This window comes from Stegostoma tigrinum, chromosome 14, assembly GCF_030684315.1.
Source record: "Stegostoma tigrinum isolate sSteTig4 chromosome 14, sSteTig4.hap1, whole genome shotgun sequence".
NCBI classification, from domain to species: Eukaryota; Metazoa; Chordata; class Chondrichthyes; order Orectolobiformes; family Stegostomatidae; genus Stegostoma; species Stegostoma tigrinum.
Genome location: NC_081367.1, coordinates 6,591,597 through 6,617,272, shown reverse-complemented (window position 1 = coordinate 6,617,272; position 25,676 = coordinate 6,591,597). Strand labels below are relative to the sequence as shown.

At 44.0% G+C, this 25,676-nt stretch overlaps 1 protein-coding gene across 2 annotated transcripts in view; it reads right to left on the bottom strand.

The window, feature by feature from the left end:
- Positions 1–3,503: 3,503 nt before the first annotated feature.
- LOC125457670 (serine/threonine-protein kinase PAK 2-like) overlaps positions 3,504–25,676 on the bottom strand; it is an 80,382-nt gene continuing 58,209 nt past the window's right edge. For both annotated transcript variants that reach the window (XM_048542217.2, XM_048542219.2), the window contains exons 7-15: positions 21,355–21,490; positions 20,995–21,058; positions 20,729–20,777; positions 19,950–20,062; positions 17,699–17,816; positions 15,003–15,102; positions 13,206–13,402; positions 8,876–9,013; positions 3,504–5,465 (exon numbers count right to left, since the gene is read on the bottom strand). In XM_048542217.2, coding sequence (XP_048398174.1) covers positions 5,379–5,465; positions 8,876–9,013; positions 13,206–13,402; positions 15,003–15,102; positions 17,699–17,816; positions 19,950–20,062; positions 20,729–20,777; positions 20,995–21,058; positions 21,355–21,490 — 1,002 coding nt within the window. In that variant the 3' untranslated portion in view covers positions 3,504–5,378. The remainder of the gene's footprint in view (positions 5,466–8,875; positions 9,014–13,205; positions 13,403–15,002; positions 15,103–17,698; positions 17,817–19,949; positions 20,063–20,728; positions 20,778–20,994; positions 21,059–21,354; positions 21,491–25,676) is intronic.

Genomic DNA, 25,676 nt, shown 5'->3' with positions numbered 1-25,676 from the left:
GTTCTTCAAGGACCACAACTTTCCCCCGCAGTGGTGTAGAACGCCCTTGACCGCGTCTCCCGCATTTCCCACAACACATCCCTCACACCCCGCCCCCGCCACAACCGCCCAAAGAGGATCCACACACCACCCCACTAACCTCCGGATACAACGCATCATCCTCCGACACTTCTGCCATCTACAATCCGACCCCACCACCCAAGACATTTTTCCATCCCCACCCTTGTCTGCCTTCTGGAGAGACCACTCTCTCCGTGACTCCCTTGTCCGCTCCACATTCCCCTCCAACCCCACCACACCCGGCACCTTCCCCTGCAACCGCAGGAAGTGCGACACTTGCCCCCACACCTCCTCCCTCACCCCTATCCCAGGCCCCAAGATGACTTTCCATATTAAGCAGAGGTTCACCTGCCAATCTGCCAATGTGGTATACTGTATCCATGGTACCTGGTGTGGCTTCCTCTACATTGGGGAAACCAAGCGGAGGCTTGGAGACCGCTTTGCAGAACACCTCCGCTCAGTTCGCAACAAACAACTGCACCTCCCAGTCGCGAACCATTTCAACTCCCCCTCCCATTCTCTAGATGACATGTCCATCATGGGCCTCCTGCACTGCCACAATGATGCCACCCGAAGGTTGCAGGAACAGCAACTCATATTCTGCTTGGGAACCCTGCAGCCCAAAGGTATCAATGTGGACTTCACAAGCTTCAAAATCTCCCCTCCCCCCAATGCATCCCAAAACCAGCCCAGCTCGACCCCTCCCCCCACTGCATCCCAAAACCAGTCCAACCTGTCTCCACTTCCCTAACCTGTTCTTCCTCTCATCCATCCCTTCCTCCCACCTCAAGCCGCACCCCATTTCCTACCTACTAACCTCAACCCACCTCCTTGACCTGTCTGTCTTCCCTGGACTGACCAATCCCCTCCCTACCTCCCCACCTATAGTCTCTCCACCTATCTTCTTTTCTCTCCATCTTCGGTCCCCCTCTCCCTTTCTCCCTATTTATACCAGAACCCTCTCCCCATCCCCCTCTCTGATGAAGGGTCTCGGCCCAAAACATCAGCTTTTGCGCTCCTGAGATGCTGCTTGGCCTGCTGTGTTCATCCAGCTTCACAATTTGCTATCTTAAATTGCAGGGGATGTCTTTTGCCTTCCTGGCTCATGCTCCATCAGTGGCTGTAGAATAGGCAGTAGCACATCTGATGAATACACGCAAAGAGGACTTTCAAGGGAAGACACCAAATGGACCAGAGCATAAGAGACTGCAAAGGATGGGGTCTGATAGCATTACCTTGCTACCCATAGTTCCTCTGGCTCTGTGCAGGACGAAGTCTGACTTGTACACCGCAATTGCATGGTCAAGAACAACTATTCAAGAACAACTACTATGTTCCATGGTGGCAGTTCTCCCACATGGTTTTGCTCATCTCTGCCAAAATTGCTTGCTGTTCCAGGAATCCTGATCTCCCGTTTTCACTGCAAACTTTCCAGTTAAATCCCTCGCTTCACTACCCCCTCCATTCTCACCGGTAACAGTGAAGTAGTTTATTGATGCCTGTGTTAATAAGATCGAGTCCATCATTCAACTGGTTCCTTTTCCCCTAGCCAACCAAACCAGGCTTCCAGAGCTGCCACTTCCCTCATTTCCCCGGTTCGTCTCGTCCTGCTGCTCTAATCCTATCTTAGCACCTAACTTCCCATCTAGTCCTCAGTTAGACGTGACGTGGAGGTGCCGGTGCAGGACTGGGGCGGAAAAAGTCAGAAGAAGTCACATGACTCCAAGTTAGCGTCCAACGGGTTTATTTGAAATCACAAGCTTTCGAAGTGCTGCTCCTTCGTCCGGTGAAGTTCACCATTTCAACTGAAGGGGCAGTGAGGCTCAGAGAGCTCAGATTTCGAATAAACCTGTTGAACTATTGCCCAGTGCTGAGTGACTTCAGAGTCAGTTAGGTTGAAAGGGTTAATGATTTCCTCTCACATACTGTGCCCCAGTCCTAATAATTTGCATTTACTTCCACCACTTCAATTTCTTTTGGAATCACTCTCATCGAGTTTCAATCCACCCCACAGCATGAAGTAGCCTTAAATTCACTAATGTTGATCAGCTGCAGCTTTGAATAAGCTTGTCGTCCTCAACTTTGACATGAGTTCTCACTCCATCCATACTCATCTTTGTCACGTAGCTGGGTGGAAGCAGACTCACCCAGTTCCATTCCCCTCTGTTTAAAATCCTCAGCCAGAGAACCATTTGCAGCGGCTGCTATTTCTGGTTCCACATTGATCACCAGAGTCCTCTTAGGATCAATCCTTAACACCCCGCCCCCGTTTCTCATCAGCAGCCTATGTGCTCAGAGTTGTTTTCTACACGTGTAGAAAGTAATCCCAACAGCACTCCTCTCGAGCATTTCACTGCCTGTCATGGATTGACAGTATGTGTCCAATTTTGTCAGACCAAAACTATCTTCGTCACAAACTTTACCCTCCAGTTACCAATTCCATTTCTCTTTCTGCTATCCTAAAGGCCTAACTAAACTGTTCCGAATCGGTGTCATAACTTCTGATCTCGGCCTCCAGCTTGAGACCATGCCAGGTATCCAGCTCCACTTCAGCTCATCTGCTGTTGAAACCCTCACCCCTGCCTTTGTTACCCCTAGACTTGACTGTTCTAATGCTCCTTTTACCAGTTACCCATCCTGTATCCTCTATTAACATCTGCATAGCGTAAAGCCTGTTGCCTACATTCTTGATAATAAAATGTGAGGCTGGATGAACACAGCAGGCCCAGCAGTGCTCCTGAGATGCTGCTGGGCCTGCTGTGTTCATCCAGCCTCACATTTTATTATCTTGGATTCTCCAGCATCTGCAGTTCCCATTATCACTGCCTACACTCTTGACCTGCTTTAAACATCACCCCTCTGCTTGCTGTATTAAAACATTGCTGTCCTACAGTGTCTTAATTTTGAACTTCAGTCTTAGGGCCTCCTATCTCTGCAACCTTCTTCAACCCCAGAACTTGCGCAAGACCTACATTTCTTCAATTCTAGCCTCTTGCAAATTCCGGATTTTCTTCACCATGGTTCTGACAGGTGCGGCATCAATTGGCTACGCTCCAAGATCTGGAATGTCTTAAACCTACACCATTCTACTTAAAATTATGATCTTTGACCAAGCCTTTGGTCACCTACCAAACACATTGTGCTTTGATGTCAAGTTTGGTTCACAGAACTTTTGCAAAGTGCCTTGAGGCACGTTTTACATGAAAAAAAACTTCACTGTGAATGCAATTCTTGTGACAGTCTTGGTTTTCTTGTTTCCCCATGGACCAATCTCATGTTTGAATCCGTGTACACCAGTCTATCAGAAGCTATGCTAAAGTCAAACAGCTATAACGTCCACTGACTTTCACAATCACATAGTTCCATAAAGCTACCGGATATGAGCTTGCTTCTATGATATTGCATTTTCACCAATGAAAAATGAACAAACACCAAAAATTGCATGTTTTTCTAAAAATTTTATTTTTAGTATTAATTAGAAAAAAAGAGAGAGAGAGTCCAAAACCTCAAATCCCCAATTGCATCAGACTCTACTGTTAGGCACTTTCAGAAATGTTTAGCCTTTTGTTAGACTTTCTTCTTTTAATACTGTAGTAACAAGCCACAGAATTCATCAGTCACGCTGCTTTGGAGCCATTAGTGAGTTGGGTTCTTTACATTTGGCAGTTGTTACAATGTATTGAACTGTTGTGGTTGCGGCAGTGCACGTAGAAAAGGCAGCAGCTACACAAGTTCAGGTGGGAGAGAAACGTCACAGGCACACCTCCTATCACTTGCCCCAACTGAGGTAATACCTTATTGTGGCCAAGTTCACAAGTCTCAAACCCAACTGAGTGGACACTATCACTGAGCCTAACTATCTACTACCCACACGTACCCTCGCGTTACACTTCATTTTTGTGCCATTGTGCACAAACACCATGTAACGTGGTGACTGCAGTGTGGCTTAGGGTGTAGTGCAATGATAGCTGTGCATTGCAAACCTACATGTGAAGGTTGGATGCAATGCAGAGTGGTTCAGGTATGGGCACCGAAGTGGAAGTGTGGACCATGCTTGGAGTATAGCCAACGTGGGGTGGTGATATCAGATGCTAAACAGATTAGGTATGGTGATCCTGTTGACTCATCCACAGCGAATGCACTCTACAAAGACATGAAGAATTGACACAGTGATTCTAAGTAGACAGCACTTTCTAACATCCATGCTAACAAACTTTGTGATGAAAATAAATACGTTTCTCAGGTACTGCAGGACATGGGATTGTGCCATTCTGATTAGCACCTGCTTACCTGATCAAAATACTGTTCTTTCGTTACACTGCCTGAAAACTCCACTCAGTATGTACAAGCCAGTTCACACACCAAACACAACTCATTTTAATTAGGAGAAACCTTATTGGAAACTTGGGATTCAGTGAAGCAGTTAACAATGCAATTTAAGTGAGAATGGGAATGCACTATTGTGATTACGACACAAAAACAGGGAGCCTACAGATAAGTTCCCATTGCAAAACAAATCACAGCGTTATCATGAATTGGGTCGAGTGTGTCTTAATACAAGCCTGAATCCTGAATCTAGCAACACTGCTGGGCAATTTAAGTCACCGTAATTTAAAAAATCAAATAATCAATAAGCTCTTACTGCTCCTTTGAAGGAGCACACCAATCATCAAGGCAATTCACTCAAAGGCTAACAACAAAAAAAATCACACTGATCACAAATGTGGATGAGGCTGCAGTCTCGTTATCCCAGAGCCTGCCACTGCAAGTAACAGTCAGAACTCCAGACTGTTAGTACAAACAACAAAAAGTACATTTCTTTTTAAAAAAAAAGACAGCTACATCAACTTCTCTCCTGAATTCTAACAACGCAATCTGCCACAGTTACATAATATACAAAAAAAAGAGAGGCATCAAGCAAACATCCCACAGCCCCGCTCACCCAGTACAGTACACAACGTCCATAAGAAGAGACAAGCAACTGGCAGAGGAAACGGCATCCTAGGGAAGAGTCCAGATTCCACAGAAGGGGCAGCAAGTTTGTCTTTTGATCTGCTATTCAAGTACTGAAGTGTAGAGGGAGAGAAGATGAATCACGTTTTCTTGAAAAATATATAAAAGCAGCATCAACCTTGCTTGCGTGGTTGGCCGGTGACAGGGACAAGAAATTGCCCGACGTGGCATTCTGCAGTTACTCTGCCATATCAACGCAGACCATGATGCTTGATTCCAATTTGTGGAGAGGCGGGTTAGGAGGGGAGGAGGGGGTTGGGGCAAGGGAAGAAAAAAAAAGGTCGAGGGGCAAAGAGGAGGAGACCCTAGCGATTACTCTTCATTGCATCTTTGGCTGCCAGAATCAGCGGTGTCAAACTAGACAAAGGCTTGGCCAGCTTCAGGAACGGATGCTGTAAGAGACAGGGAGAGGAAATAAAAAAGACAGTTAGATGTGAGAGCTCAGAGATGCAGATTGTGGTCAACTCAGAATAGCACCAGGTGTAACGCCATCACTAGCAAAAGATCAATGAGAACTTCCAGTTAGTACTTTTGCAAAACCCAGCAACTGGTCTTCACACTGAAGAGTAACAAGTGCAATGCTGTCCCAAAAAGCGAAGTGTGATGACCCCAATTAATAGGAACACTGGAACTCAGAGTGAGGCCTGGTTTGAAAGAACCATAGAAGTTTTATTTGTGTTTGTTTGCTGTGGAGGAGGTCACTCGCTGAACATAGACATGAAGGGCAAAAAGCTTTCACTAGAACTATTTTGAAATGGTCTCATTATAAATAGCAGAAAGAATCAACCTTTTCACCCTCAACAATAACCTCACAGATAGTTAAATCTCATGGAGACCCTGTATCCACACCAAAGTCCCTTTTTCAGTTGGCACTACTACAATTCGTTTCTGGAGCCTTTTTTTTTAGAAAAAAGACTTTTAAGTAACTTCAGAGCAAGTATAAGGGTTTTTGGTACACTAATCTTCCAAACATTTTCTGGCTAATTGTTTTTAGTAGCTTAGCACTTGATCCTCAGAATGTCCAGCACCCACAGGCCCAGATTCTGACTTTCTGGACCTTTGTCTCCCACTGTCATTGGGTTGTTGGCTGGTGAGACACTTCTTCTCTAATCTCTATTCCTAAAGCAATGAATTATTCATTCATTGAGAGTTAAAATACATCATTTAAATGCACAGGTAAATCTAATGCTTGTACTTTGCTTAGAGCAAATCTAAAATGAAACAAACTATATCCTTGCCCTCTCAACACATGACAGAATTAAAATCCAACTTAAAATTCTAGTGTTCTTGCACTTTTAGAATCTAATACTCTCGAACAATAACACAATTATACAAGATGTTAGTGAGTGCGTGCACCCGGAGTATTGCGCACAATTTTGGTTCCCTTACTTGGTGAAGCACTTGGTTGGTGGTGGTGGGACGCGAGAGAGAGAGAGAGAGAGAGCGCGAGAGAGAGAGAGAGCGCGCGAGAGAGAGAGAGAGCGCGAGAGAGAGAGAGAGAGAGCGCGAGAGAGAGAGAGAGCGCGAGAGAAAGAGAGAGAGAGCGCGAGAGAAAGAGAGAGAGAGCGCGAGAGAAAGAGAGAGCGAGCGCGAGAGAAAGAGAGAGCGCGAGAGCGCGAGAGAGAGAGAGAGCGCGAGAGCGCGAGAGAAAGAGAGAGCGCGAGAGCGCGAGAGAGAGAGAGAGCGCGAGAGAGAGAGAGAGCGCGAGAGCGCGAGAGAAAGAGAGAGCGCGAGAGAGCGAGAGAATCTACAGGCAGTTCAGGGGATTCATTCCAGAAATGGGAGGCTTGTTTTATGAGGAGGGGTTAAGCAGTTAAGGCCTATACCCTATGGAGTTTAGAAATATGAAAAGGAGATCCAATTGGAGGTACACAAGATGCTAAAGGGGATGACAGAATAGATGTAGAACAGATGTTGCCTCATAAGAGACAATCTAGAACAAGAAGTCATTGTTTTAAAACTGTTAGCCCTCATCTTAAATCTGAGCAGACAAGAAATTACTTCTCTCAGTTGTCACTCTGTGGAATTCACTACCTCAGTGTTTTAAACTGACTGACTGTCCCAGTGTCTAAGGAGGGGGACAGACAGTTGTAATTAGTAATGTCTTAAAAAGGGTTATGGAGAGTGGATGGAAAGCAGAGTCGAGGCTGACAGGAGATCAGCCATGATTATATGAAATGGCAGAGCTGGCTAGATGGGCTGAGTGGCGTGACTCCTGCTCCCAATTCTTATCTTCTCACATTTTATGAACCTTCATCACAGAAGGAACATCTCTCCAAGAGTCATTTTCCTCTGGGTTAGGTCTTCTCATCTGGAGGATACAAGCTTAAAAAAAACACGGTTCCAGGTTTCACACAATGGGCATCAATGCATTTCTAGACACTGAAGATGTCCATAGCTAGCATAGGGAAAATAGCATCAAGGTGATTCCCATTCTCTCTCCCCCCCTCTGCCCCCCAAATAGGCTGCTCCTATTTCCAGAGTTGACCTGAGACGGATAGGGTGGTAACTGGCAGAGTTGGATTTGTCTTGCTTTGTGTGTATAGAAATACCTGGGCAATTTTCCAAATTGCCAGGTTGATGCCATATTGTAGCTCTGCTGGAACAGCTTGCCCAGCGGTATGGTGATCTCTCATGGTGCCCTGTTTTGACTTGCTAGTTCTATTTGAAGGTTGTCCCATTGTATCATGGTGGTAATACCACAATATGGATGGAGGGTAGTCGGAACATGACGACCAGACTTCATCTCCACCATGACAGTGGGTACTCCCAGTGACACTGTCATGGATAGATGCATCTGTGACGGGTAGACTGGGGAGGACAAGGTCAAGTAGTTTTCACCCCCTCGTTAGCTCCCTCACCAACTGTTGCAGACACAGTTTAGTAGTTGTGCTCTTTAGGCCTCAGCCAGCTCAGTCAATGGTGCTGCTACTGGGCCACTCTTAGCAATGGGCATTGAAAACCCCACCCAGAACACAGTTTGCACCCAAACCACAGTGCTTCCTCCAAGTGGTGTTCAACACAGAAGTGTATTAATTCATCAGCTGGGTGGAGTGGTTGAGGTTAGGTAGGCAGGTGACAATTTTTGCAGGTTTTCTTATTTATATTTGACCTGATACAAAAAGTCTTTCTGGTCTCCAAAGTCATTGCTGAAGACTCTCAGGGCAACTCCTCCTTTATTCTATACCACAACCACCAACTCTGCAGCATTGCCTGTAAGGTCTGATTCCATTAGTATCACTGCATCAGGCTGTTGCTCGATTAGTTGCTGGGGAAGTGATTCCAATTTTGGTACAAGGTTCCCAATGTTGGTAAAGAAGACTCGACTGGGTTAACAGGGTTGCGCATGTAGTCATCATTCCTGGTGCCTCGGGGGAATGTGGAGATCCACTGAGTTCAGACTTTGTCGCAATAGGGTTTGACACAATTGAGTGGCTTGCTGGACCATTTCAGGGAACCATATTGCCAGGGGTCTGGAATCAAATATTCCAGACCAGGTAAGGCCAACAAACTTCCTTCCCTAAAGGGCATTAGTGAACTCGGTGGATTTTTTTTTAAAAACAATATTCGATATGGTGACCATCAAGCTGGCTTTTTATTTTCAGAGTTTACTGAATTCTAATTCGGTACCACTATGGTTGAATTTGAACCCACAGCTGCAGAACATGAGCCTGGAATTCTGAATTATTGGTCTAGCTACATTCGCATTATGACACTACCTGCTGCAATTGTGGCAAATTCTCACGTAATCCTTGAACAAAGAAACCAAATACATTCTGGAATTACAAGAGACAATCGTTACCTGCAACAACTCCTTCCCAGACCCTCGCTTTTCCACATCCATCTCCAAACAGCGGTTAAGAAAGTCACGGAAGATTGAGGATAGCTTCTCCGGGTTCTGCAGCTCTGGAGTGCCATTAGTGGCAATCAGATACAAGGCCTACAATGATGGCAGATAAATGAAGAAGCAAAGAGTTTAAGTGATCCATGCTTATAATAAAAATGCCATGTCTATTCCTCATTGTTACCAGGACTCTGATATACCTACAATCCAAAGTACTTTCACACCCAGGTCCTTGAGCTCCTGTACACCCTTTAGAATTGTGACCTTTATGTCAATGTTTTTCCTGCCAAAATGCAGAATTTCACACTTGAACTGAGTCGCCAACTATCTACCAACGCCACCAACTTGCCAGTTTCCTTTTGGAGTTCTTCTCTGCCATCCTCTCAGTTTACAAAGCTTCCAAGTTTCACATCATCTACAAACTTGGGGAACTCCACTACAAACCTTTCTCCAGCCTGAAGAATATTCATTAGCCACCCCTCTCAGTTCCCCATCTCTCAGCCAGTTTCACATCCACCTTTCTACTGTCCATCTTATTCCATGACTTATAATTTTCTGCATAATTGAGAGGAATAGTATTCTATAAAAACATCTTCTGGAAGTCCAACTACACATCACATCAATGTCAGTCTCATTGAGCCTGTTACTCTTTAATAAACAAACTGCAGCAAATTAATCAATCATAATTTCTCCTTTAGAACTCTATGATGGCTGCTCCTAAATCAGCCCATCTTCTCCTAGGTGTCTTCCAACTCCAGCGCAAATAATTGCCTCTAGAAACCTCCCCACCGCTGAATTTAAACTGACTGGTCTAGTATTTGCTGGGCTTATCCTGTTGCATCCGCATTGCAAAGAGGTTTCGTTACAACCTAGTCGAGTGTGTGGGCAAACATTGCAGATGGAGTGCAGATGTTTACAAGGCTGATACCAGGGCAGTCCTATTAGGAGAGAATGACTTCACCAAGTCTGTATTCACAGGAGTTTGGTAGAGTGACGGGGAATCAGATTGAAACATGCACGATTCTAACAGGGCTGGACAGACTAGATGTAGGAAAGAGGTCTTCCCTGGATGGAGAATTTAGAACCATGGATCATAACCTCAGGATACACAGTAGGCTATTTAAAACAGATGAGGAAACTTTTCTTCCCTCAGAGGCTATCAGCCTGTGAAACCTGCTACCACAGAATGCTACGAAGAGGGAGCTGCTAAATGTATTCAAAAGGAAGATTGATTTTTAAAAAGGTATTAAAAGGTATCAAGGGGAATGAGCAGAAAGTAGGAATATGATGTTGAGATACCAACATCGAATGGCAGAGCAGACTTTGAAGAGCCAAATATCCTATTCCTTATCCTGGTTTTGATATTTATCCTTACAGCTTTTCTGGAACAATTTTAGGATACTTGCAATTCTACAGTAGTCAAGGAGAAGAGAAAGATTAGGCCAGTTGTCCCGTAACTTCCACACTCATTTCCTTTAATACCCTTGGATGCATCTCATCTGGTCCCAGTACTTTGCCGACCTCAAGGATGAACAGTCTATCCAATACTGCTTCTTTTCCAATTTGAACCTTTCTAGCGATGCTGCTTCTTGCTGAGTCACCATGGCTTGGGTACAGCTACCCCCTTGGTTAAGACAGACACAAAGTTTTCATTTAATACCTCAGCCAAGCAAGCCCCATGCCTAAGTGCATAAATCCCCTTTTTGGACCCTAAAATTGCTCTGACTCCTTTTACCACTTAACGATTTTTCTGATGACAAATGACTTTGGGATTCCTCTTTTATGTTCACTCCTAGGCTTTTCTAATACTTCCTCTTTGCTTTCTCTAAAATTGTCTTTCACTTCCCCCCAAACTTCTGTATTCCACTTGGTTTCCAACTGCATTTGCTACCCAACACCTGTCATAGGCGCACAGTTTTTTGTCTAATCTTACTTTCCATCTCATAAGAACACAAGAAATTGGAGCACGGGCTGGCTATTTCATCCCTCAAAAAAGTAGCCCCGCTATTCAACAAGATCATGACTGATCTTCTGCAGGTCTCAACTCCTCTTTCATGACAACTTCTCACAGACCTCAAATTTCAACCTAGTTGAGAACGGGTTATATGAACGGAGGATCCCAACACCACATTGGCAAGCTGAGATACTGATTACACCCCTCCCTGGAACTAGCCATAAGCAATGAAGCAGATTTGAACGGAAATGAAATGGGGCTGTGTCTTGACTGCTCAGGTTCTATAAAGAGTGTCTTGGCCCCCAGAAGCCCAATTTGAAGAAAATGCCAACTAAATTTGAGAGACCTTGGTTCACATTTCAAGGGAACATAGGAGTTCTCAGGAAGAGCAAAGTACGCGCAGTTATAAAAGATCCTACATTCCTTTAGCTAGGCCTAAAAACAAACACACTAATATCTTTCTAATTCTTCAGTAGTTTTTCTGACACTTGCTGTCTCCACTACCTCTCCGTGCGGTCTTCTCCCACGCGGATAGTGAACAGTTCATCCACTTCACAAACGCTTTCCACCCCAAACTTAAGTTCACCTGGACCATCTCTAAATACCTCTCTCTCCTTGCTGGATCTCTGGCATCCACCTGGAAATTGATGTCCATTTCAAGCCTACCGACTCCCACGGCTACCTAGAATACATGTCCTCTCACCCACCTTCCCGCAAAAAGGCCATCCCCAATTCCCAATTCCTTTGCCTGTGCTACATCTGACCTCAAGATAAGGCATTCCACTCCCAGACATCCCAGATGTCCTCATTTGTCAAGGATCACAACATCCCCCTCCACAGTGGTCAAAAAAATGCCCTCGACCATGTCTCTTGCATTTCCCACAACTCATCCCTCACACTCCTTACCCGCAACAACCAAAACAGAATCCCCCTCATCCTAATGTACCACACCACCAACTTCCGAATCCAACACATCATCCTCCGACATTTCCACCATGAGCAATCTGACCCCAAAGACATTTTTCCCTCCCCACCCTTATGTGCCTTCCGGAGAGACCACTCGCTCCATGACTCCCTTGACCACTCCACACTCCCCTCTAGCCCCACCACCCCCGGCACTTTTCCCTGCAACCAAAGCAAGTGCTACACCTGCCCCCACACCTCCTCCCTCACCCCCATCCCAGGTCCTAAGAAGACCTTCCACATCAAACACACGTTTGCATGCACATCTGCCAATGTAGTATACTGTATCTGCTGTTCCCATTGTGGCCTCGACATCAGGGAAACCAAGCGGACGCTTGGGGACCACTTTGTGGAACACCTACGCTCGGTTCGCAACAAAGAACTGCACCTCCCAGTCACAAACCATTTCAATTTCCCCTCCCATTCCTCACACGATATGCCCATCTTGGGACTCCTGCAGTGCCACAATGATGCCACCCAAAAGCTGCAGGAACAGCAACTCATATTCTGCTTGGGAACCCTGCAGCCCAATGGTATCAATGTGGACTTCACAAGCTTCAAAATCTCCCCTTCTCCCACCACATCCTAAAACCAGCACAACTCATCCCTGCCTCCCTAACCATTCCTCCCACCTCAATCCCCACCGCCATCTCCTACCCACTAAACTCATCCTGCCTCCTTGACCTGGCAGTCCTCCTTGGAATGACCTATCCCCTCCCGAACTCCCCACCTACACTCACCTTTACTGGCCCCAACTCCATCCCTTGGACCTGTCGGTCTCCTCTCTACCTATCTTCTCCTTCATCCGTCTTCTATCTGTCTCCCCCCTTCCCCTCCATTTCTGAAGAAAGGTTTCGATCCGAAATGTCAGCTTCCCTGCTCCCTGATGTTGCTTGGCCTGCTGTGTTCATCCAGCTCTACACCTTGTTATCTCTGTGCACAAAATAATCTTGTTTACACCTCCAACAGCCACAACCATTTTCCTATATGCCAGTTATGATCCAACCAGAGAATCTACCTGCTGATACTCATTGATTCCAGTTTTGCTGGGATGCCTTGATGCCATACTATGTCGGATGCAGCATTAATGTCAAGCGGTGTCACTCTCACCTCACTTCTGGAATACAGCTCTTTTGTCCAAGTTTGAACCAAGGCTGTAATGAGGTCAGGAGCTGAGTGGCCTAAATCGATGACACTTTTTTGGAATATGGGCCAAGCTAGCACATTAAAGAAACTTGAATACTTTTAATAGGAGCTTTAGGCCATGGAATACGGGATTGTCAACTATGTTTTCATTCAAATACCTTCAGCCAGGGACCATTCACTTCAGACACTACACATGCAAAGAAAGTGGAGAGGTTGCAGACTCACCCTCAGTGGATTCTCATTTAGGTAAGGGGGCTCGCCTTCCACCATCTCAATGGCCATGATCCCCAATGACCAGATATCAACCTTGGGGCCATAGGCTTTCCTGGTAACCACTTCAGGTGCCATCCAGTAAGGTGTGCCCACCATGGTGCTGCGTTTGCTCTGCTCTGGTGTGATCTGGGCACAGAACCCAAAGTCAGCTATATGGAGATAAAACAAATATGGCTTTAACAAAGAGTGTTTGGAAAGCTTCAACAATGAAACCTACCACAAATGTGACAGATATTAAATTGAAGGTTCAACTTGGAGTTGGTCATTTTCACATGAAGTGGACGGTATTCCCATTGGTCCCTCTGTAAATGGGATTTAAAATAGACTAGTTTTAAATGTAAAGGGTGAATACAGGGACAGCGCAGGCCAATAAATAAAGCCTTAAACATGCAAGAAACTGTCAGCTGGGACTATTGTCACTGGCCTCATAATCCAGAGACGTTAATGTTCTGGGGATTAAGGTTTGAAATGGGTATCAACACGGGATGGAAATGTGAATTCAATAAGATCTCAAATTAAAATAAAACTAATGACAACCATGGTCTGTTGTTGATTAACATTAAAACCCACCTAATTTAGACTCTTAAACAATCTGGCCTACAATTGGGGCCTCTCAGCACCAGCGACCCAGGTTGAATTCCACCCTCAGGCAACTGTCCATGTGGAATTTGCACATTCTACCCATGTCTGCATGGGTTTCCTCTAGGTGTTCCAGTTTCCTCCCACTATCCAAAGATGCCCAGGTTAGGTGGATTGTCCATGGGAAATGCAGTGTTACAGAACAGATGATAACAAGGTGTAGAGCTAGATGAACACAGCAGGCCAAGCAGCATCAGAGGAGCAGGAAGGCTGACGTTTCGGGCCTAGACCCTTCTTCAGAAATTTCTGAAGGGTCCAGGCCCGAAACGTCAGCCTTCCTGCTCCTCTGATGCTGCTTGGCCTGCTGTGTTCATCCAGCTTCACGCCATGTTATCTCAGCAAGAACTGCAGATGCTGGAGAATCTATCATTGAAACAGATGGTAGTCTTTGAGCCCCTTCAGCCAATGAGATCAAGGCAGATTGGTGACCCAACTCCACAGGGCTTTGGCCCACACTCTTGAACAATCAACCGTCAGTTTAACCCATCCTAAGTATCCATGTCATGTATCCATCCTAAGGCATGGTGCCTCGAGTGTTCACAGTGCCTCTGCATGCGGCCCAACAAGAACTTTGTACAGTGAAAGCACAGCTTGTCTACCTTTATTTTGGTCCTTGAGAAAGAAAAGCCAAGATGTTAATTGACTGTGAGTTATCTTCCGCAAGGGACATTTTAAATTATCCATGTGCTTGAACAACAAGCCCCCACCCCATCCCAAGTCTCTATGGATCTTTACAATTTTTCACCATTTAGAAAGTACCCTTCATGATTCATTTTAAAGATTCAAAATTGATACCCTCAAATTTGTCTACATTGAAATCTGCCTGCCACAGTTTTTTGCCCATTTGCTTGAACTGTTAATATGTCTCTGCCTTTATTCTTTCGACTGCATTTGCTCGTCTTGATTTTCATTCAGAGCTCCAAAGTTGGCATCACTGCTTCATGTGTCATACATCTATACTGGAGAATTAGCTAAACATCACTAATTTTTTTTTAAATGTCGTAACAGTTTCCGTCAGCTCTTAACAGTGCAGTCTATGAATTCTGCCTCAGTCTAATCACTGGAATAAGCAAATTTCAGCACAAGGATGAAGTTGAAACTCTCACTCACTGAGTTTTACAGATCCATCCATGCCCAGTAGCACATTATCGCTCTTGATGTCTCGATGAATGACCTGGTTTGCATGCAGGAATTCCAACGCTTGTAAGCACTGCCGAGAGGAATAATGAAGATTGAGAACTGCATTATACCGAGTAAAGGTTAGTTTGCTTATAAAGCTCTGAAAAGAAAAGGACTAAGCATGAGATTTTCTAACTTGCAAACATAGTGCCATTACATTATGCATTTGAAAGAGCAGGCTATGGGGAATACTGATACATTAGCAGCAGTAAAAATGTCTGTGCAAAACCAGTGCTGTACTCCAGAACAAGATGTGATATCAGACAAACCCGCAGTCTTTTGTTACCAAATTAATCTTCATTCCGCCACTGTCCACTTGATGACAAACTCCTGACAGAGCACAGTTCAAAAGGCATCAGTTGCTTTCTGGTTCCTTATCTGGGGAAATCACTCTACAAGAATGTGGGTAAGTATTTTGACCAACTGCAAAGCTCAGTGGGAGACATCATGACAAAGTTTGAAATTGTCCCTATTTGCTGTGTGCTTTCCAGTAGGGGTCAGTTGATCGCAGTCAGGGGGAGAGTGGAAACCTGACTGAAATTTATCATAACAAATGTAGGGAGGCTGAAGACAAGCATAGCAGTTTTGGTGCCATTTCAGTTGAGATCAGGCATCAGTCACTAACAACTGGGCCATCAGGGAATTTTTTTTTTACAGCCATTTGCTTCAAGAGACTTCAGAGCTGTATGGGAGCAACACTGTGTACAGCGGAGGCCCGGGGGTTAGTTAGCTGGATGCCTGGTTTGCAATGCACAGTGATACCAGAAGTGCAGGTTCAATTCTCACAGTGGCTGATAAAGGGCTCTCCTTTTCAAACTCTCCCCTTGCCTGAAGTGATGACCTTCAGGTTAAACCACCACCTGCCGTTTCTCTCTAATAAGAGCGCAGCCCCATCGCCCTCAGACTGTGGAGTCTTCACCCACCCTTTACCCTTGAGGGTGGTGGCAGCCTTAAGGAGCGATTTCCCTGGTTTTCAGTAATAGTATTACATCTAAAATCATCCATTATTGCATGGACATGTCATAGCTCCACAATCTTCTTCCACTCTGCTTGTACCCTTCACTTTGTTATCAGTCCAAATATATCATCTCTCATTTCCACCATCAGTGGCAGAAAACCCTGAACGGTCCCTGACTTTCCCATTTTCTACATTTAAAAGCCTGCTTTGTTCTGTTTCAATAGTAAATGTCAATGGCTTCACCATCATTGAATCTTCCACTACCATCGCACAGGGTGGGGAGGAGGGTTGGTGGCGATGGTTACCAGTGGCCAGAAGCTCAAAACTTCCCACAGAAATATACAGTGGTCACAACAGCAGAGTCTAGGAATACTGCAGTGAGTAACACTTCCAGACTTCCCAAAGCCTGTCCACCATCTACAAGGCACAAGTCAGGCTTGTGATGGAGTACTACCCACTTGCCTGCATGGGTACAGTTCCAACAACACAAGCTTGACACTATGCAGGGCAAAGCAGCCTCCTTGATCGACACCACATCCACTTGCGCCCATTCCCTCCACCAAGGCTCAGTAGTAGTATGTACTAATCTACAGAGACGCACAAGAGCTCCTTACCGTCTTCCACACCCTTGACCAATTCCATCAAGGAGGACAAGGGCAGCAGACACAGGAGAACACCTTCAATTGTAAGTTCTCCTCCAAGCCACTCATTATCCCGATTTAGAAACCGTTCCCTCACTGGGGCTGGGTCAAAATCCTGAAATTTCCTCCCTAACAACATGGTGGGTCAGACCACAACACAAGGACTATGGCGTATCAAGGCAGCAGCTCACTACCATCTTCCCAAGGGCAACTAGGAAAAGGTAATGAATGCTGGCGCAACCATCAATGCCCACATCCCACAAGTGAATATTAAAAAACGTGAACAGTTCTGTGGTATTTTCCCCAAGATGTTTTATAAACAGAAGTGGTTCTTGCCTTCCTTTGAGAATCTCTCAAGGTTTTTTCAAAATTGAATCTTAGTATGACCATATTCAAAATGCAGGCAATAAGAATTTCTTTAGGTATTTTCAATCTAGTAAACGTGCTTTGCTTTTCCATTAAATCTAAAGCAGGGCACGAGGCAAAGAAAAAAAAACTCTCACTGGTGCAAATTTGGGTGGAAAGAAGCCTCAGACTCTACTGATGACAGTCAGTCAACAAGGAATCTCAGAGAGGGATGAAGGAACTGAAGATTGAACAAATAGGCAGTAGTAGGTTGGATGTAGGCCATGCAAAACAAATGAGAAATGCTGCTCAAGATGTACTGCAAATATAGTGCCCCATGGCAAATGTCAATTTCAAGGATTATTAAAAACAAGAAAAATTAGTAGCGAGAAGTGAACATGCTGTAAAGAAATCAAACTATGGATTTCAAAATGAGCAACCAAGGAGAGATGCTGCACTAAAGTTCTGATATAATTGTTCCCCTGAACCTGCCAACATTTGTAATTTCCTTACCCACCACAGGGAAAATATACACAGATGAAGATTAAATAACTATACCATCACAGTCATCAATAGCTATTGGTGAGAGCACAAATGATGCATTAGTAGAAATTGGCAACACACCCTGCCCCCATGAAGGAATTTACGGTCAAATTGGAAGGGGCTTTCAGTTACGCACTTACCTCCCTGCATACTGCAGCAATCTGTGCTTCATCCATACAAGTTTCTGTAACAACATCAGTGAGTGAACCGCCAGCCAGATATTCCATCACAACGCACAACTCATCACCCACCAGGTAACTAGGACAAAACAAAAGCAAGCTTTGTAACTCACTTGTTTACAAACACAAGTAGGGAGCGTCTCTCACTGTACTGTCAACACTGAATATCGATCTATACTCTTGTGCAGACTACACTGGTGCATAGTGAGGTGACAGTATAGCTATCTCATTTGAAAGAGCATTGCACTATTGATAAAGTGGTAATTGCAAAATATCTGATTTAAACATACTCAAAACACTATGCTTCCACAGCCCTCTGAGATAGAGAATTCTAAAGATTCACCACCATCTAGGGAAAGAAATTTCTCCTCATCTTGGCCCAAATGAAATCCACTGCAATTTTTAATTGTGACCTCTGTTCCAGACACCTCAACCAAGGAAACATCATACAGGCATCCACACTATTGCTTTAAATATGGTGTACGTTTCAATGAGATCACCTTTTATTCTTCAAAATTCTGGCCACTAATTGAAATTTTCATGTCAAAAATATCAACAATTAATTAATTGACCAGGGACAAACTTGAGGATTTGTAATGAATATTGAAACTAATTTGAGGGAAATGGTTATAACATCCTCGTGGTCTACGTACCTTTTGGCATGTTCCTAGTGAAATAGAAGTGCTGCGGATAACAGGTTTGGTGCATATAAATACAGGGGTGACCTTACTGAGGTTCTTAAAGTCATGGAGGGCAAGGATAGGGTGAATAGCCAAGGTCTTCTACCTACGGCAGGAGTCAAAAACTAGAGGGCATAGGTTTAAGGTGAGAGGGAACAGATTTAGAAAGGATCTAAGGGGTAATTGTTTTTGTTCAGAGGATGATGTGTATATGGAATGAGCTCCCAGAAGAAGTGATGGAAGCGGGTATAATTACAATGTTTAAAAGGCATCTGAACTGATATGCGAATAGGAAGGTAGTTTAGAGGGAGTTGGGTCAAAAACAGATTTTCCATTTCTCACATAAGCTTTCTTTAAAAAAATATCTAGGACACTAGTCCCCGAGTCTGTTTAAATCTGCTGGGACCTTTCGTTATTCAAATCCTGGATGACAGGCCCCAATCTGTTATAAAACAGATGTTGACCCTGCCCCCACCCTACCCGCAAAGAACAAAAACCAAAACACCCAGCCAGGAACTCCTTGCCCTATAATCTGTCAAAAGGAGTGTGAAAAGTGCTACAACCTGCCCTTCAGCAACTTCTCATGGTTAAATAAAATAAATCCCTAACACTCACTTTAAAATCAACAAGTAACAATTTACTTATCTAACTCTAAGCTATTAACAAATCAAAAACGTCCCTAACTACTAACTATTGCCAAATAAAACAAGATTCTAATGGTATGCTGTACCAATAAATACAAATACCACTTAATTTTTAAAAAAATAGAATTTAGCCTCTCAAATTTACAGCCAGGTTATGTGCGTTCCATGATGCTCTGTGACTTCTCCAATTCTTCTTTCATGAACATTATGTAGTTTTGCCGTGGGTACCGTTATTTAGATGGTACTTTCTCTAAGATAGAGGAGGCCAAGACACTCAGCAATTCTCTCTTGAAGGCCGAGGGCAGCTAGCTCTGGAGTTTTTCCAATGCCCCCTTGTCTCTTACTATAGGATTGGTCCTATATTGTCAAAATCATTGGACTTAAATTTAAATTGGTTTTTGGTATCTAAGTGCCTAGTTCAAATTGATGAGCTAAATTTGAAACCTTGTCTTGGTAAAAGTTGCTGCTTGGCCTGCTAACTGGACAGCCTTTTGAAATAAATGTTTCAATTCAAGTGCTGTTAGTGGACTTGCAAACTTTCAAGCTGCTGCTCACAGACATGCATTTTAAATCTAAGCACAGAAAAAGCACATGCTGTTTTAAAGGTACCACACATTGCTTCGCCCCTTAGCTTTTTACAAACGCCAAATTCTAACTTCCTGCCTCCCAGTCCACAAGCCCACCCAACTTCACAACAATAGAAACTGGTTCGAAACAGAAAGCAGAGAAGAGGTTAATGACCTGATTTCAGATGTAGCAGAGTAGCCTCCAATGAGGAGTGCGGTGTTTACCATGTTTTAATGATATAAATGCATAGTGCTAAACAGTTTTCTATGTTCTATGTTTGTGCCTAGAGGTACACAGTTAGTGCTGATCACACCCAATTACCTGTCCAGGAAATTGACAATGTTGCTGTTCTTCAGTTCCTTCATCACTAGAATCTCATTGATAATTAGCTCTTTCTTTGGCTGTTTCTGCAGGTTGATCTGTTTCACTGCCACCTGAGAAAGAAAAAAAACTCGTAAATACTGTATCTACCTGACTCCTCCATTATCCCACCCCACTAGTTATATAAATAAAAAATACAGGCTAAGCGTGCTCTCCACACTGATAACAACCTATCCCCCTCTTATACCATCCTTACATTAAATAGAATGATAGCAAAAAGATATGGATTTGGGTGTTTTCATCTTCTTACAGCTACGATTTTAAAATGGATGGAAATAGGCTGTGTGGCCTGGCTACACAAGGGGAAAGAGAAGCACATCTATGGCATTTTCTGAAAGGATTTCACAGAAATTCTCAGAGTTGGTTTGTCATGATGAGATTAGGCAGTTCTACAGTCACTTGGACATGGATGATGACAGTTCCAAATCTCCTGACGTTTTGTTGGACTTGTCACAACCCCTATGTACAGTCATTAGTCAACTGTACTCCGGATGGGGAACAAAATGATTTGTTACAATTGCAGTCTCTTCCTCACATCTTTGACAGCCACATTCCAAGTGAACCACCATTCCAGTACTTATAAAGCTCATCTCATGCACATGAAGCATCTCAGTACTTCTTAACATTCCCAAATGGTGTGCCTGAAAATGGACAGTCCTCAAACTCAGTTCAGCAGTCAGACAGATGCCCATGTTTAGTGTCTCTCAGCAATGACGCACCTCCTGTCCTGTTGCTACATCAATGGCCGTGAATACTGTCCCTGAAGCACTGTAAAGGAAACAGTAATAAAAAAATCACATGATTTCTGTATCAATCACCACCCTGATCATTGCAAAATACAAAATGAATTCTGGTCTAGAAAGTTTCGTTTTAGCACAAATCCTATGATCTTAAGTCCATCCATTAATGCTCTATCCATTTTCGAGCAGTGAAGTAGGACATCCAGCCAAGCAATGATTCACTCAAGTGTTGAAGCAGCACTCACCCTTGCCCGATTTTCTCAAATCTGGTGTACTTTTTCTTTGGATCTCCAACACTCACAATACTCCCTGCAACAAAGATGTATAGTATGGTTATCAAACAGCTTTAAGACTTTCAGACAGATGATACTGACATAGCTATGGCAAACTGAATCATCTCCAGCAAGATCCCCACTCAATCTAACCAATACACATACCGTCAGTACCTGTGCTCAAAATACACAAGAGCAGCAGGGAACTGCTCAAAAACATGTTACCAGTTCAACATTGTTTCTAAATATCATGTTTCAGACCCATACTTGACAGCTGCAGTAACAAGGTGTTTGATGTAGAGGGTCTTTCAGAGTTAACCACTGAGCACTTACTCAGTTTTTCCATAATCTCGTCATCTGTCATCTTTGCCTTCTTTTTTGTTTTGTCCAGCCCTTTTGAAGTGCCATCGCCATCTGGTTCTCTGCTGGCAGGAGGTGGAATTGGATCAATCACAGACCGTGTGTAAACCTGAAGAAAATGGTGCAACAACTGATGCTGATATACAGACACAAATTGTACAATTATGCTGATATCCCTTTGTATGTGAACAACATCGTTCACATACACAATCATCCCTTTTTAAAAATTTCCTCTCCATTTCACTAAATACAGCTTTTTTGACTCCCAACAGTATATAATACCTCAGTTGAGTGAGTACTTTTCACTGATTTTAAGCAGCTTCAGATGGCCTGCAGTCAGGGTGCCATAACAATGGAGGTTAATGCTGTCCTCTCATTTCGCCCAGAACTAGTCACTGGATAATACTCAAGAATGGCAACCTGGATAGAACTGCTGTCCCCCTAGATCAGGGTACGGAGGCCCAATGTATTGTCTCATGCTGCTTCAGATAAAAGACCAACTCATTTGGGGATTGAATTTGGGGTCTTTGGTCTATGCAGATAAAAAAAGGACCAGAATTAGGTCATTCAGCCCATCGAGTATGCTCTGCCATTCAATCATGGCTGATAAGTTTCTCAATCCCATGTTCCTGCCTTTGCCCTGTAATCCTTGATCCTCTTACCAATCAAGAACCCACTTGTCTTAAGTATACAAAATGACTTGGCCTCCACAGCAATACATTCTACAGATTAACAGTCTCTGGCTGAAGAAAATCCTCATCTCATTTCTATAGGTTGTCCCTTCACCCTGAGGTTGTGCCCTTGGGTCCAAGTCTCTCTTATTAGAGGAAACAGCAACACCATGTCCAGTCTATCCAGGCCTGTCAGTATTCTGCAAGTTTCAATCAGATCCCCTCACCCTTCTAAACCACTCCTTAACTGCTCCTCACATGGCAAATACTTCACTCCCAGGAAGATTCTTGCTAACCTCCTCTGGACCCCCTCAAACACCAGCATATCCTTCCTGAGATAGAAGGTCCAAAAGTGCTCACAACATACCAAATACCATTCAACCAAAGCCTTACACAGCCTCAGCAGTACAGCTCTTGTATTCTAGCCCTCTTGAAATGAATGCTCAGATTGCATTTAACATCTTAACTGACAACTGAACATGCATGTTATCTTTCTCAGAATCCTGAACTAGGACTCCCAAGTCCTTCTGTGCTTTAGATTTCCAAAGCCTTTCCCTGTTTGAAAAATAGTCTGTGCCTCTATTCTTCTTACCAAAGTGCATAACCCTACACATTTCCCACAATTTGGGAGTACAGATTCACACTTCTTTGAAAGTAGAGTCCCAAGTAGAAAGGGCAGAAGGGTAGAAAGTGAAGGCAGCATTTGGTAGGCTTGCCTTTATTGGTCAGTGTATGGAGTACAGGAGTTGGGAGGACATGTTGCGGCTGTACAAGATATTGGTCAGGCCACTATTGGAATACTGCATGTAATTCTGGTTTCCCTACTATTGAGAGGATGTTGTGAAACTTGACATGGTTCAGAAAAGATTTACAAGGACGTTGCCGGGATTGGAGAGTTTGAGCTAGAAGGAGAGGTTTAACAGGCTGGGGCAATTTTCCCTGGAGCATTGGAGGTTGAGGGGTGAACTTTTTAAGAGGCTTATAAAATCACAAGCGCATGCACAGGACAAATAGCTAAGGTCATTTCCCTGCAGTAGGGGAGTCCAAAGATAGAGGCATTGGTTTCAGGCAAGAGGGGAAAGATTTCAAAGGGTAACTTTTTCCAAGCAGAGGGTGGTGTGTATAAAGAGCTGCCAGAGGAAGTGGAGCAGATTGGTACAATTGTAACATTTAAAAGGCATCTGGATGGGTATTAAATAGGAAGGGTTGAAGGGGATAAGGGCCAAATGCTGGCAAATGGGACCAGATTAATCTAGAATATCCAGTCGACAAGGATGAGTTGGACCGAAAGGTCTGTTTCCATGGTGTACAGCTCTTTGATTTTATTGTATCCCATCTGCCACCTCTTTGCCACTCTCTTAGCCTGATGAAATCCTTCTAGAGTCTCCTGCTTCCTCAACACCATCTTTGTGTCATTTGCAAACTTAGCAGTAATGCACATCATCATCCAGATCACTGATGTATCACCTGAATAGTTGTGGTCGCAACACAGATCCCTGTGGAACTCCACTAGTCATCAGTTGGCATCCTGAAAAAGGCCCCTTTATCCCTACTGCCAACCTTCTAACAGTCATCAATCACGTCAGTTCTTATCCAAGGAGGATAATACCCAAAATGTTGACTTCTCCCTTCCTCGAGATGCTGCCTAGCTTGCCACATTCTTCCAGCCTCCTGTTTATCTAGTTGATGTTTCGCATTGTGGCACTTGTTCAGAAACTTTTCTGAAGGGTCCCAACCCGAAACATCAACTTTCCTACTCCTCTGATGCTGTCTGGCCTGCTGTGTTCCTCCAGCTTCATACTGTTATCTCCGACTCCAGCACCTGCAGTTCTTACAACCGCTGTTTGTCAACCTGGGATTCCAGCATCTGCAAATTTTCTTGATCTAAGCTTTTATCATCCCATTTAGGAAGCTCTTGTACAACACCTTGTCAACGGCCTACGGAAATCCAGAAGCAATGCTGACTCCAACGCCTATTTTACCACGCATTTCTATCATCTTACCAAATGCAAGGTCAGGCTAACAGGCCTATGGTTTCCTGCCTTCTGCCTCCCACCTGTCTTAAAACAGGAATGTTACATTAGCCATTTTCCAGTCATCCAGGAGCCTCCCTAACACCAGTGATTCCTGAAAGATCACCACCAATGCCTTTTAATCACCTTAGCTACCTCCTTCTGTACCCTTGTGTGTAGTCCATCTGGCCCTAGTGACTTATCCACCTACTGATCTTTCAGCTTTCTCAGCACCTTCTCCTTAGCTGTGGCCACTACACATGCTTCTATTCCCTGACCCTCTTGAAGGTCAGGCATCCTGCTTGTAGCTTCCACTGAAAACTGAAAACAAAATACCTATTCAGTTCCTCTGCCATTACTACTTCTCCAGCCTCAAGTCCAATGGTCCAATGTCCACTCTTTAAAAACTCTTGCACAATCTTCTTTTCTATTACTAGCTAGCATACCTTCATATTCCATCTTCTACCCCTTAGTGCTTTTCTGGTAATCCTCTGGTTTTTAAAAGGCTTTCCGCTAATCTTAATCACATTGTATGCTTTTTCTTTTATGCGGTCCCTAACTTCCCTTGTCAGCCATGGTTGTCTCAACATGTCCTTTGTATATTTCTTCTTCCTTGGCACGAATTCTACCATGCTTCCCGAATTACCTCCAGAAACCCCTGTCATTGCTGTTCCACTGTCCTCCCTGCTAGGGTCCCTTTCAAATCAACTCTGGCCAGCTCCTCCCGTACTCTATTTAACACCATCAGATCTGATTTCGGCATCTTGCTCTCAAACTGGGAGGGTGGATTCTATCATGGTCACTGCTCCCCAATGGGTCCTTTTACTTTAAGCTCCCTAATCAAGTCTGCCTCATTACACATCAAATCCAGAATTGTCTGTTTCCACGTGGGCTCTACCACAAGCTGCTCCAAAAAAAAATCCTGTAAATATTCCACAAATTCATTTTCTTGGAGTCTGCTACTAACCCAACTTTTCTAGTCCACCTACATATGGAAGTACCTTGTGATTATTATAACAGTGCCTTTCCTATCTCCTGATGGGCTTTCTTCTCCACTTTCTGATTACTGCTTGGATGACTCCACACAACACCCATCAGGGTATTTTCCTCCTTTGCAGTTCCTCAACTCTACAGAGACAGATTCTACACCTTCCAACAATTTATCATTTCTTGGTCTTGACCTAGATCCAGTTCTTACTAGAAGACAACCCTGCCCATCTATGAGGTCAGCACATTTAGCCAGGTTAATAGGCAGCCTACAGCTAATGGAAGTGACAGCAAGAGTTCCAAAAAAACGTACTTATCCACAGCCTGAATGGGCAGTCGTCAGATAGTGATAACCAGCTCATATCTTGGTCACACGGAGTCACCAAAGCTCCATTTAAAATATTCCCAGGTACCTTTGAACATCCTATAGTGATCATTCAACAAAAACAAAAAAAACTCTTTACAGTTTTCCTAAAAAATATGACATGGACAGGATATGCTGGAAATGCAGCAGAAATTTGGAAGACTGTATCAAATCCAGTCTTTCCTCCCTGCAGCAGACTGATGGGTCGTTTCTCCAACATTGGCTTGCCACCTGAAGAGTCGGATTGTAATTCAACAGTCA